This window comes from Cynara cardunculus (genome assembly GCF_001531365.2).
Source record: "Cynara cardunculus var. scolymus isolate 2C chromosome LG 10, CcrdV1, whole genome shotgun sequence".
NCBI classification, from domain to species: Eukaryota; Viridiplantae; Streptophyta; class Magnoliopsida; order Asterales; family Asteraceae; genus Cynara; species Cynara cardunculus.
In genome coordinates this window covers 24781916-24797023 of record NC_037537.1, presented here as the reverse complement: position 1 = coordinate 24797023, position 15108 = coordinate 24781916, and the positions used below count along the sequence as shown (strand labels likewise).

The following is a 15108-nucleotide window of genomic DNA, read 5'->3' as shown; positions in this document are numbered from 1 at the left end:
TTGTGAAATTGTTTCATATAATACTTTTTTGATGAAGTTGTTTCATATATGGTTGTAAAATTGTTTCATATAATACTTAATGAAACTGTTTCATGTATTTCTCTAACATTAATGAAACTGTTTCATGTATTTCTCTAACATTAATGAAACTGTTTCATGTATTTATCTAAAATTAAAATAATGAAGATGATAATATCTATGATTAACACCCTCCACAATAAAAATGATTAATCAACCTCTCATAATTACAAAAAAATAAACAAAATGAAAAATTATGATTGGTTGAATGCGTTTTGCACGGTTTGTACAAATTGAGTGATTTGCATTTGATCGCTCCCCTATATATATATATATATATATGTGTGTGTGTGTGTTAGCATGAAAATGTTAACATAAAGTCGAAATAAATTAACATTAGCATAAGACAATAAATTTATGTTAATATGTTGAGGTTTAACATGTACTTAACAAGTCTCGATTGTTGAGGTTTAATCAAATCAGGAATGCAACAAATTTCACAATACCAATTCGAATCTTAATGTATAACTGGACTTTAGTTCTCAACCAATATTGTTTGGTTAGTTTTTTTATTAATCCTATACAGATAAAACTGTCTGTCTGAATTAATCTGTTTGTAAATATTGAGAAGCTTTTATTTGAAAGGATTTTTTTCCATAAAGGTAAGAAGTGTGTTTTTTTATCAAGAGATATAAGTTAAAAAAAAAAAAGGTTACTTTCCACATAAACCACCAGTTCTGTTCAAAGATCTATAAAATGACGTAGTAGTTTAGATCATTCTCATTTTTGGTTAATGCATCTCTTTTCCATTTTAAGCAACATACTCTAATTTTCTAGATTAAGGAAATTTAAAATAATCAAATTACGTGCAAAATCACATGTGATTTTAAAATAACAGTCGCTGTAAAGGTATGTAAGCGACGTGGCCCACATGCCACAACCTTGGGTCTAAGCCAAAGTCGCATGTGATTTTACACGTGATTTTAAAGAAAATCATATGTGATTCGACTGTTTTCTTATATAGTTATTGTTCTTGTATAAATCTTACTATAAGAAACAAATCATAATATCACAAACAATCACGTCGCTTCAACTTTCAAAATTTATAATGAAATCGTTTCAATTTTCACCGTGCATATACCGATATGAATACTTTACGACATAACGAACCAAAATATTCAAATAATACAGCTTACAAATCGATTTTACCGAATTGGCTGATTAATTTAGGTCTAATAAAGGAGACTAGATCGATCATAGTTCAGAGAGGCACTTACCATTGATGAATTCAACCACCTGGACAACTGCTTCTCGGAGTGCCACAACGGAGGCTTGCAAATTTTGTGCAAATTCTTCGGGAATCGACTTCTCGCCATCGACAAAATTTGATACAGCTTTTATAAATATTGCCGGGACTTCCATAAGACTAGACACATAGGCCAAAGCTGCTCCCTGAAACCCGAATTTAAGTCTTGGAATGAACATTTGTAGCAATAAGGCACACATGGACAATCACATTCCAATTTGTTAGGCATGGTATGACGGAAAAAAATTGTCGTCCCATGTCTGATGTGACGTTAGATTTGGAAGTTCAGTTTGCGAGCAATGAGACGGAGGGGTAAAATGGTCATTTCTGACATTCAGACCATCTATTCAGCACAAAAAACCAGACAACATTTCATCTTATATCATGTAGACAGATTTATCAATACAGACAACTTTATCCACTGAGATCTTAATGGAAAACGAACCGAACAACCTCTTGGATAGAATCAGGATAGGGCTTAGTGGGATTGAAACGCACCACCAAAATAGGTAGAACAAAACTCAAGGAAAAGGGACAAGATTGGTAAAAAACACTAATGTCAAATTAAAATCCTAAAACTTGCTAAATATTTTCACCCACCTACCTAATTCTCGCTCATCCAGTCCTGTTTATGTACCATATGTAATGGTAAATTGAACTCTAGTACCTTTGGGGAAGATGTAAACAGTGCATACAAGATGAAATGACTCGGCTGGTCAAAAAGCTTGGAAAGCCTGGGCTGCACATGAGCCTATACGGCTTGGGCTCACCAAGCCTGAATGAGCCGGACCTAAGCTTGCTATTTATAGGCTGATTAGTGTAATCTGTATTATATTAAACCACAAGCCTAAGGGGTCGTTTAACAACGCTAACTGGTTAGGAGTAACCACCCTCACTTACCTCACTTGGTGAGCACCGCAATGTTCGAGAATCTTACCCGGTAAGTGAGGGTGGTGACTCTTATCTGGCTGGCGCTTAGCAGGTAGCAGACACTTACCACCAATCTTACTATGCTGTTTTGATGACTCTCTTACCCGATAAGGTAAGTGAAGGTGATAGAATCTTATCCGGTAAGGTAAGTGGATGTGATGACTCTTACCAGGTTAGCGTTGGTAAACGGTCCCTTAGTCTTTCATCGACTTCTAATTCTTGTTTTTGAAATATTTGTACTTTTGCTTGAAGAGTTTGATCATATAGCTTATAGGCCCACAAAAATCAAGGTTATACAAGCCAAGCCAAGGCTCAACCGATCGAGCTTTTGGTTGGTGGGGCCCAATCTTGAGTTCTCAAATAAAGAACAATTCTCGTGTTCTTATACACACTAATGATAGGGTTTAAGGACTAGGTTTAGGGGTAAAATGTATGTATTTTCATCTCAAGATTGAACATTAGGTGTTCAAAAAATGTTTAAGAGAGTCAAAATGTATGTCCAATTACAGGAAAGAGGTAACATGGTAATAGACAAGCAAAAAATTTGTATAATGAAATAATGTACCTCCATATCAACAATTGTTGCATCATTGGCCAGGATGCATCTTTCATCCTGTGGGGACATATCTAAGGAACCTCCCGTAGACAGTTTGCAAACCTGTGAGATGTATATATTAAGATGTTAAAATGTCTTCAATTTCATAAGCATCAATTAGCATCTGGGAGAAAAGATGTAACAATTAATAGAACAAGTTCCATGTAACATCCCAGGTCGGCCTATACCAGATATTGTCACTTTATCCACACACCAGGACTCACGGTTTTAAAACGAGTTTAATGGAGGATGTATCAATCCCCGTATAACGCAACCTTTGTTCCCCTCCCCAATCAATGTGGGATCTTACAATCAACCCCCCTTGGGAGCCCAGCGTCCTCGCTGGCATACCAGTCCGGTTCCTGGCTCTGATACCATCTGTAACATCATAGGCCAACCGTACAAGAAATTCCTCTTTATCCACACACTTGGATTCACGGTTTTAAAACGCGTCAAATAGAGGAGGTATCAAGCCCCTTATATGGCAACCTTTTTTTCTCCTCCGTAACCAATGTGGGATCTTACATTCGACAAGAATCTCTCTTTTCAAATGCTATTGGTGTATGTATGTATGTGTGTGTGTATATATATAGAGAGAGAGAAAGAGAGCCCAGTTCAAATGAGAACCACAAATACTTTAACAACCAGAGAAATAATCTTTAATGTATATTCATTGTTGAGTATTCATATTGACAGAATACACAAATATAAGTGAATATATACATTGGTGAATATATAGCACACATTCACAGATGAATATACTCATTGACATTACATATTTTGATGAAATGTATATAGTGTATATTTATCAACGAATACACACTACAAACTCAGTTCCCAGGTTCTCAAGTTATTTGCCGTTCTCACATGAACCCCCTATATATACACTCACACATAACACACACATATATAACTTTCTTCTTAGACCACCATGATTTCACCCTTGAGCTTAGTTTTTTAAATAATGAAGACCTTTACACCTTGTGTGGCAACAATTATGTTTTCTATTCTTTATCAGATTTTTTGTAATGTTATTGGAGTTATGATATTTGTCCAACGAGAAGTTAAAATGCATTTTGCAGGACTTTCTTTTTCAAAAAAATATAATTTAAAATTAGAAATTGTGTTTGAATGGCTTGCTATGTTGCAAGGATAGGGATATAAGAGTGATACGCATACACTAGGATTCAGAGATTCTAAGAAATTGGGGATACGGGGGTGCATCAATACATGTGTGTAATTATGTACACATAATGTAAACCCAAACCAGTGAGTTATATCTGATTTACACATTTAATATGTAAGATAAGCATAGACCTAAGTTTATCATACTTTTACTTTACTCACAGTATCCATATTAGGCGAACCTATTAGAAAATAACTTCTTGTGTCTTCTTGTTTTTTATCTTGCAAAGTCATATAAGCTATTTTTCATTTTAGCCTTTATTTCTAATTTTACAAATTGCGAATTTCCAATTTTTGTAAACAATAAACCAAATTGCATATCATGATTCTAGTATCCCCATGTAATTGTAGTCAATAGTCGGAGATACAATTCGCACCCCACAAACACCCAATACGTGGATCCAACATGGGGGAGAAATGCCTTGCCTTCTAGGTGAGTCTGGAACCACAACTATATTAAAGTCAAATAATCAACATTTGCTTTTTTTTGTAAACCACGAAGGCATCAAAATCCAGTGACAATTTGTAATCTGTCATTTACAAAACTTTGTAAACCTTGATTTTGGTTTTTTGAAAATGTAAACATTTGTCAAGCGCCAGTTTAGTTAAGTTTACAATGCCTTGAAACCATAATTGCAAAATCAGAAAACAAGAACATTGTCAACCAACATGTTAACAACATTGATAACCTTTTAAAGATTATATAAGCTCAAAAGGCTTTTTGAAAAGACATGCCTAGATATTTCTGTTTGTTGCCAAAATATAATTGGTAGACAATCACCTTAAAATTAAGCTCCTTCACAAGATTTGGTGTGGAGAAACTCTGCCGTAGGCCAATTCCGTACCTATCAGGACCCTGCAAATCAAGGCAGAGGAAATACAAAAGACTTGATATAAGTTGTGGAAAATGATTGGCCGTATGCATTAGTGAATCATGAATCACACTGGATAAATGAGCAACTTTAACAATAATGACTACATGAATGATTTTGTATATTAATCAACATATTAAATAGACAGTGCAGCTTTCATGCAAGTTCATAAACAACTTGACTTCTCCATCAACTGACACGAGATATAAACCGAGAAATTTTATTAAGACTACTTACAGGAATTGGAATCCGTCTATCATGAAATGAAAGATCTGATACTAGGAACACATCAAATATGCAAGCTCCTTTTACCTGGAATTCTCAACATCAGTGCAAACATTATAAAAGAAAACGAAGGCAAAAGAAACAAATTTGCAGATGTAATGAATAATCTAAGTTACAAAATATAAGCTTAACTTTGCATTATTTCCAGAAAGAAAAGGTAAAAAAGATGATGGGCACAAAAAATATACTTTAAAGCCACCAGCAGTGCCAGCGTTTATCAAAAGATCAGGCTTCAATGCTTGAATAGAAGCATAAGTCACAAGAGATGCAGGAACAGTACCAACACTATTATTCCCTGAGAAAGAAATAGCCTAAGAAATCAATAAGGATACCCATGCACCATATCCTGTGAACCATATGCACCCTATTAGGAAAAAGAGGTAAGGTACAAAGTGCATCTCTATAATTCCATAGTCATTTATGTTCGTATTATGCAAGAGGTACCTATACTTATGAAAGAAAGCAGGTCGGTTTAGTAAATAAGTGCCAATGGAACATCCAAACCGACATTCAAAGATGAGAAACCGTTAGCTCTGACTTTATTTGGGTCTTATGTTGACCACTAATAAGCACTCAAATATTTAAAAATGAACCCAATCAAAATTTTGAGTTCCATATCCGAATTTGCCTTTCTCATTGACATTAAATACAAGATGATCAGCCAAGCATGGGGTAGTTTGAACACATCTTGTAAAACTGGAGAGAACGAAATCATATGAGCATCCCACACACATCCAATAATACAAAAGAAAAAACCAAACACCCACCTAAGTCGCGGTCCTTCCCTGGATAAATGACATTTAGATTCAGATCCTTGTAATAACCATGATATCTGATCCAAGCGACACCTAGTGGAAACCTGAAATAGTTTTAACAAAAATAAACCCCAGAAATGAAACAGAAGAATATGGTACTTACAATTCAGAGTTCTGCAACATTAAACTGAAAAACTTGGAGATAGAGGCTGGTAATCTTTTGACCGTTGTACTACCTTAATGTGGATGAACACTTTACCAACTGCTTAATACATATTGCTCCAACTAAAACAAATTTGCTTCCAAATGCTCTCCCTCCCAGATAAATATATACAGTTACAGGTCAGACTCAACACCCATTTGAGTTTCAGAGCAACTACTTATGGAGTGTAACTTGTATCATAATCTAGAGAGCGTTGATCAGTCAGTATCAATATAAATAGTGATATCGATCTCACAGATGAATAAGTTAATGAAATAGGGTCGTAGTTGTAGTGCTTTGAGGTATTCAGTATATCCAGTAGAGGGCTTCTCCACCGAAAGCAGCTTAAGCATTATTAACATGGCAACTCAAATACTATTTTTCTTCTATATGTATTCTGTTTCTTCTCCCTCCGAGAAGAAAATGTATATGGTTGCATGCCAAATTCAACACCCACTCAACTTTTTAAATTAAGCCTTCATCATATCTAGCACATAGCTAAAATCTGGTATGGAACAGAAACATGTGTACTCATAAGCGAGCTCATATCTTCTCCAACTTATTACCTATAAGCTAGTGGTAGTCTCCTCCCTGAACAAAGATATGTGGCTTGAGCACCCCCCCCCCTCCCCCCAGCTCCTCCAAAACCATTATAACTGTTTTACCACTGCAAGGGGGGAAATACATGAACACCCATAAAAACATATAAATTCCACCTTTATCTTTATTCCTCGGCGGTCGTAAATGTCGTCTTTTCTCAATCTATGTATGTCTGTAAATGATTGTTTCGAATAAGTGACTGTTCTTCTAACATCATCTTGTGAGAACAAAAGCTCTTTTAAAAAGCGATAGAGTGCTCTGTGAGGTACATTATCTATCTATCTCCCAAAAAGCATATACTTTGATAAATATCATTTAGCTTGCAATCAATCACAGCTACAACTCAGTGTTTCTCAATTAAAGACTTGTCACAATTTTGATGTGCTTGAATAGGAAGGATTAACAAAGAAGGAACCCTACATTCTACCCTAAAATCATCCTAGATTCTCAATGCAATCCAAATTAATGTCATTGAGGTCGCTTACTGAACTTCTACTTCCTCCCCCCATTCCAGGTTAACAAAGAAGGAACCCTACAGTCTATGCCTAAAATCATCCTAGATTCTCAATGCAATCCAAATTAATGTCATTGAGGGCTCTTATCCATTCCAGAATAACGAATACACTTTCACTTCTGAAAGCAATTCCTAAACTCGAAACTGATAAAATTATTAGATACTATTCTAAAGCAATTCCTAAACTCGAAACTGATAAAATTATTAGATACTATTCTCATGGTAAAACAATCTAAAATTTTAACTACTCTGATTGCATCTCACTGTTATCAATAGGCAAATGGTCTATAGCTTATACCAATTTTTTTTTTGATTAACCTGATATCCAACCCGCTATGCGAGCCAACTAATCCCAGGACCACCTCCTTTACAGACAGCCCGGAGTCCCCGCATTTGAACCTCCGTAGCCACAAGGGGATTTTTATTCCTCCTTGAATTTGAACCTGAAACCTCACGGTACTTTTGACCTTTGGAGCCAAGCTCAAACCAATCAGAGGCGCCACCCTTGTGGTTTTATACCAATTTTATGTCTTATGATCTGCAAAACCAACTTCAAATCGTCCCTAGTTTTGGAACGGAGTAGTTAAACAGACAAACTAAAACTGAATAATATCATAGTAACTTCCAAGCAAATCCAAAAAATTGAAGCTCAAACTAAGAAATAAACCGTAATCATCATAGCAACATGCACTTATCACATCACTTATTGATTAAGAAGAATTCTGACAAAGACAAACTATAAAAACCGAAGAGATATAGAGGAACCAGAAAGAGAAACTCACAAAGAACCATCATCCCTGGAAAGTTTGAAGTGTTCCACAATCGGAAGCGCTTCCGAATCCATGGCTGCCGTCCATTCAATCAAAGTTATTATAAAATTAAAACATACATATAGGTAAAGACATGCCAGCAGATTACCGGCGAAAATAAGAAGGCTGGAAATCGGGCGGTTGTCATCTCCAATAGTAAGTGTAGCCATGGCAGCCTCAATTTTCCCGTCCTCACGTTTCTTGATTTTTTCTAATCGGTCAGCGCGGACATGCACAAACCCCAGTTATTGGACACGGTCTTCCGAACTCCGGTTTTTTGCAGGAACCGGTCGGCCCGGTCTCTATCATAAAATTAAAACAATTTTATTTGTTTTAGATTTTAAACTTTAACATCACCTTTTATAAATCACAAAGAAAATTAATCTTCAGACTTTAACATATCTTAAAAATAAACACCATCTTAATATAATCTAAAGTAAAAATGAAAATTTTTAATATAATTTTTAAATTAATATATATAAATATTCTGTCATATTACCCTGACACAGTACAAAGTGTTCCAATATGATTTATCAAATAAGATATTTAAACATTTGGGACTTAATTATATATGTTTTAACTGTTATTCAATTATATATGCTTTAGTTTTTAGTACAATTATGATTTTTTAGACTTTCATCTTTTTAACAGATTTTACGATTCTCAATCCCGACTTACAAATAATGATGCTATTTAATTGAATTTCATATGCTACATATTTCCTGGTTCTAGAAAAGGTTGTTTATTGGCTGCCATTCATTGAATGTGAGGGTAACCGAACCGATCTAGTTATTCATTGGATGTTGGATTTTGCAGACCGATCTAATCCGATTAACAAGCATTGTGAATAGTCATATGACACACGTGGTTGGAACAATATGATGCCACGTAACACATAAAAATAGAGATAAGCATCGACGAGTCAGGTCGGATCAGGCCTCAAAACTATAAACCCTATCGGGTCCTCCCCCGCCCCCCCGGGGGGGGGGGGAGGGGTATTGGAACCTGAAATCCACACTTTTTAGATAAAAATTGCGGGGTTTCGGACTGGTTTGGGTTCGAGGAACTACACTTTTTACATCATAAAATTATTTGAGGAACTCCAAAAGTCACATGTTAAAGTCACCCGACAATTCATATTTTGAATCAGAGTTTGCATTTCTTGTTCAGTCAAACCTTATATGTGTACTCCATCATGCTTAAAATTAAGGATACTACGACTTATCTGTTATAAATCTAAGACGTGAAATGTTTGCTATCTACATGTCAGAAAAATACCCATTATTGTATTTCCCATTTATGCATGAATTCTTCACGTTGTTTAAGAACGCGAAAAATTTGAGGAATAGAACATTAACGAGCATAAAAACTAGAAAAATATGAAGGTTGCAAGAATACGGAACATACAAGAACGAAAACCCAAAGAATATCGAAATAACAATATAAAACGTAGAGAATTTGAGAGTAAATAGTGAAACTGATATAAAGTTCATTCTAAATCCCAAAATAAAAGTAAATTTCATATAATGCTTTTCAAAGTGGCAGTTAACGAGGGGCCACGATGAGATTTTAACAGTAAAAAAACTATTCGTTTGGGTGTTTTGACCGTTATTGATTTCAAAACTGGTGTTTTTATAACCTAAGAATCATGTGTATAACTTTCGGTCCTCGATTGGGCCCATATATAGACAAAATGGTATTTTTTTAAAATAAGTTATCGACATAAAAAATATGGGCTAGTCGGCTTTTGGTCATGGATCAGGTACTGATACGGTCCTTTTTATCTCGTGCTTATGAAGTTAAGATTTCCATTCATATGGTTTACAATTCATTGTTTTTTCGTTCATGTGGTTTACAATTTATTGTTGTTTCCGTTCATCATACTTGATAATAAACCACTAATGAAATATCAAGAATGAAAACAACAATAAATTGCAAATAATAGTGACAAAAACTGTAATTTAGAAAGCATAAGTTCAGAAGTCTCATTTTTTAGTGTGATTTTGGTATCTGAACATGATAGAACAAAATGAGACAATACAAAACAAAACAAAACAAGACAAAATAATTGTTCAGCATTTGACAAAACATAATTATATAGAACATAACAGATAAAATAAACCATGGGACGAAATTCATAGTTCATATGAAATGTGTTTTGAGTTTGGTGTTTGGAATGACAATACAGAAACTCCGGGGTCCTGTCTTGCCATTCTCTCAGAGTTAGAATAGAGGCGGCAGCAGCAGCAGCAAACCAGCCCGGGATGAAATTTCCTTTTTCGATCGTGTCCTCCGTGTGCCAAAATCCAACAAACTTCTCTTAGACTCGATCGTATACATACATACATACATACATACATACATACATACATACATACATACACCAAATGGTTCTTCGTGTTGCATACGCCAAAAGTACGAAATAAATCCACGAGGATTAGGGTCGAGGGAAGCCATGGATTGAGATCGAAGGTTCGGAGTCCTTCGGCATTGGATCAACGATTTAAGGTATTATTCGTACATTTAAGTTTGAATTTATCACACATTTATGTTTAGAAATGATCTTGGAGTCGATTGTTGAGTGGTAAACAAGTCGAATGGTCGTTTTGGATTGATGATCGCCGTATGCGGCAGCGATAAAACACACAGCGGGTGTAAATCTCCGTACTATTAGGCTTATGCCTCGATTGAGTCCAAACGTAATATATACTGATTATAGATGCATTTGCAAATTAAAAATATAGCAAGGAGTGTAACTGAATCGATATAAATCGAAGCTTGAGCGTCGTGAATGGTGTCTGGAAATACAAACCCATTTATAGGTCGAGTTGTTTCAAATACGTAAATAAAATGATAATAGAAATGTTTAAGGATGCTTTAGAACTGAAGCTAGTCCAGACATTGAAGAAAATCGTATGGAATTGAAGCTTTATAAATCGTTCATGGCAGTGGATTATTGCTGAGAGACGGGTCAAGAAGGAGGTACTCAGATCCGAGATGTCTGGATCTGGGTTGAAATGAGGGGTTGGGTTACTTTATTTTCTTTTCTGGGTTAACGGCCTGCTAAGCTGGTTGCTGATTGGGCTTCATATCGCTGGGCCGAGAAAACAAAAAGGGTCAGCGGCAGCCCGCGAACCGCAGTTGCTGACTTGCCGTTGCTTTATTTCTTTTAATTAAAATGCAAAATGGGCCCCAAAACCTGTCCAAAATAGGTTTCTATTTTTTGAAATAAATGTCTGAAGATTTCGTTTCGTAATTATGTTTCAACCTTTTTTAAGATCGTTTATTTTAGGTCCTTTTGATTTATTTCAGTTTAACATCGGTGATAAGTTAAATGCTAGTATCTGGATAAGGAAAAATAAAACTGTTTATACCGATATCAAATTGGTAATAAACAGTTTTTGATAAGTTAATCATTCCTGACTTATGAAAAATTGTTTATTACCAGTTTACCATTATAACCCTCTTTTATTAATATGTTTGTTAATTATTAATTTTATTGATATAAATTTTTATCAAAGATATTATTATAAATAAAAAAAATAAATTTTTATCCAAATATTTCTTACAAAACTCCGATTTAATACCATTAGTAACTACTTTGCTTCGGACAAAACAAAACCAACAATATGAAAGCAAAAGAGACCAAAGGAGAGAGCTTCTCAAACAACAACCCATAGACTCAACACCACCTTACATATCAGTAACGAGAAACACTTTAGCCATCTAAAGCTTGTCCCCACACCATTCTGACCAAGAAAAATTAAAAATCCTTGCAGCGCGTCGACATACACTGGAACGATAGTAGTTGAACTTTGAAGAGGCGGTAAATCGTTTGATTGTTATCCTTTAGATCAAGTTGGCCATTCCTAACAGCTTGGTGCACTATCCTTATTATTTTGATGCCTTTGATTTATCAAGTATAAAGCTATCCATATATCACCTTCCAAATCGGTTGTCTTTTCCTCGGAATTGATTGCGAATTCGCACACGTAGGCAACTTATCAAGCGAGATAGAAGACGAAAGACTCTACCCCACCAACGGAAAATATTCTTCCATAATTGAAGCACCAATGGACAATTGAAAATCTATTATTTCTTTCGTTAAGGAGGGGAGATCCATACCTTTGTTTCAACACACACAACCGCAGTTGTTCATCATGTGTCAGAACTTGGAAATGGACGTGCTCTTGCCTTGCTTCTACGTATCTCCTTGACTCCTTCCTTCTAATATTTTGGGGTTCGTCTTATAAAAATCTGCCTTCTCAAAATCTCATCAATGAAACTATGACAATATCATATTTTATATATTTAAAATTTTATTTGATTCAAGTTCATATTTTCTCTACGATGGTTTGTGTTCATGTGATTGGTGGATGAATGGGACGTGATAATTCGAGGCAGGAGATTTTTATTCGTTGGGTAATACCTGGATAAATGAAACGAGTAGAAAAAGGATATTTGGCCTTAATGCAGTACTCTACTGTTACAATAACAACTTGCATGCATACACCAGCACAGCCTTACGAATAGTGCTGATACCCATATTTAGGGTCATAACAATTTGTTTTAGAAGGAAATCAGGAATGCATTTTGAAATCTTGCAAATTATATTAATGAAAGATGATGCTCTTCTTGGTTTCAGAACTTGGGTGATTAAACTGCATATTAATGGAAAAGCAGGAAGAAGTTTGAAATGAGAAAAAGGAGCTTGGGAATCTGGCTAAGGTATTCTTTCAGATAAACCAAACAACTTATCATTTGCCATGTTGATCGAGTTGTGATGGGCAGTTCATCATAGGCTTCCAACCTACAAGAGCACTCTTTAATTATCTTCAGGTAACATTGGAACCACTCTTCTCATTTCCATCATCAATTTCTCATCTACAGTTACTCTTATTATTAAGAAGAAAAGAAGGCCTAACATAAGAAAGAAGAGCCTGTCAAGCTAGCCAAGGAGTGACTGCCTGATATCTTCTCACCTGGAGTTGTTGGTATGGGGCAAGTCATCCTTGGCTACTAAACAAGTGCTTTTCTCTTCATGTAAGAACCCATCTTCTTGTTTATCAGTTTTTGACTTGCAATACTCATTTCTGGAAACCATCTATATATGGCCAATGGTTGTCATCCTTTCTTCTTTTTTCCAACTTTCTACCATATGAGCCACCATTGGGAGAATATATCCATATTCCATTTAATAGACCATATGTATCCCATTATGTATGTATAAAGTTAAGAACAGTGTACAAGGAATAATGTTCTCCAATCAATGGCCAAAATTCTTGCATGCGAGTTGACTTCAACTATCTTATGCTTGAAAGAATAGCTGAGATATCTGTGGGGGTCCATGTAGTTAATCAATATGCTTATACCTTGTTCGATCAGTGACTTATGAAAATGATCCGGATGAAGATTTTCTTTACATGTCCTTGATTGCGACCATGTCAATGCTTTTGGTAACTTCCAAGTTCATAGTTTGTTTTATAACTTATGCTACCGCCACATTACCTTCAGTGCAATAATTATTATCGTAGTTTATTATTTTCTAGGGTGTGCGACTAAAAATCAAGTCCCTTTAATCCCAAATGCTTGCAGTCATATATTGCACATATAAAATGTAATAACAACACAATAACTGTATACAAGTATCATTGGTCGATTTATTGAAAGCATTTGAGTTCATATATTGTCCATGTGGTCGCTTCTGTTCTTTATTTAACTCGAGCAATTGATATATTATTATATTCTGATGAAATTTATTCCCTTTTGATTCAACATATCCGGCCCAAAGTTCCATTGACCTTCAATTTGGACGTATCCGGTTCATGTCACGTGTGCGTACCTTGGAACGAATCTGTCACAGTTAGGTGCTGCTTCTTGCATCCCTATTAAAGTCAAGTCAAAGCATATGATCATGTTTCGACACACACATGGACTGGAATATATGCACCTGAAGATCCTCAATTGGTCCATTTCCTTCACATTCCATGTGTAAATGCCAAGTATTAGTAGTCTTGTAATGAGTTCGACTTATTAGTGTTGCTATACATTTCTGCAGCTGCAGACTGCCTGTATGCAAGACCATAGGCATATTTCGATGCCTCCATTGCACTATGTATCTATTTGTGGTTTGACATTCCATCTCCATCATCAACTCTCAAGATATTGAGGATTGTTGGTAGTAAAAAGGAACAAGGAATATATTCTCTTTGCTAGATGGATAATAATGGAGTTATAGATAAGGTGAAAAGAACCCGATAGATACAGAATTTTCCATCATAATACTAGCTACCATTTGTAGCTTTGCAGATTTGATGCTGCTTCTTGCATTTCTCAAAAAGTAAGTTTGAATTGGATCATGTTTCTGCATGTATGGATTCTTCAAGATCCTCAATACCATGCATGGAAGTGCAGGTTTTTGGTTTGTTAACATCTAATACACTAATTATATTCGTTATTCTATATTTTCTATTGCTTTTTAGACACCCCATTTGGCTAACACAACTTCTAGGCAGGCACACTGATCCAGTGATCCTTGTTTAGTTGTTAAGTGTCATGTGCTACATCTAAGAAGCTAACATATTTATGTGTCTCCTGTATCAAAATTCACATTCTGTTTCAGCCATTTATTCTCATAAAAGTTCATTTTCTTTATGCTTATTTGTTTTGATTTATTTCTTTGTTCCTCAACAGCTTTAAAAGCTCAACCTGTACGTGTGTATCTTCTGGTTTAATCTACTAGCCATGCATACAACTCCTAGGTACAAAATATATAAGATGATTTATTCTAATCTTCTCTACTGATCTCGCTTCCTGTCTAGTTTATAATCCACAAACACTATTCCCTCAACATGATTAAAACGTCATCTACCATATCTATTCCAAAAAAGCTAATAGATATGAATAGTTTCACAAAAAAAGAGTAGGTCATTGAGCTCAATATGAATTTGATATCTTTCTTTATGCTTAGTTTACTATATGATCATGTCAAATGACTTGATTTATACAGTTGGAAATACATATAAGCAAACTCTCTA

General features: G+C 35.2%; 1 protein-coding gene across 1 annotated transcript; it reads right to left on the bottom strand.

Annotated features, from left to right (window-relative positions):
• Positions 1-1087: 1087 nt before the first annotated feature.
• On the bottom strand, positions 1088-8325 carry LOC112520373 (5'-methylthioadenosine/S-adenosylhomocysteine nucleosidase 1-like). Its single transcript, XM_025128744.1, has 8 exons — positions 8181-8325; positions 8045-8108; positions 5959-6050; positions 5380-5486; positions 5144-5218; positions 4816-4890; positions 2820-2912; positions 1088-1470 (listed from the first exon to the last, which is right to left on the bottom strand). Exons 1-8 carry the CDS (start codon positions 8239-8241, stop codon positions 1273-1275), a joined length of 765 nt encoding a protein of 254 aa, XP_024984512.1. The 5' UTR covers positions 8242-8325; the 3' UTR covers positions 1088-1272.
• Between the last annotated feature and the right edge of the window lie 6783 nt (positions 8326-15108).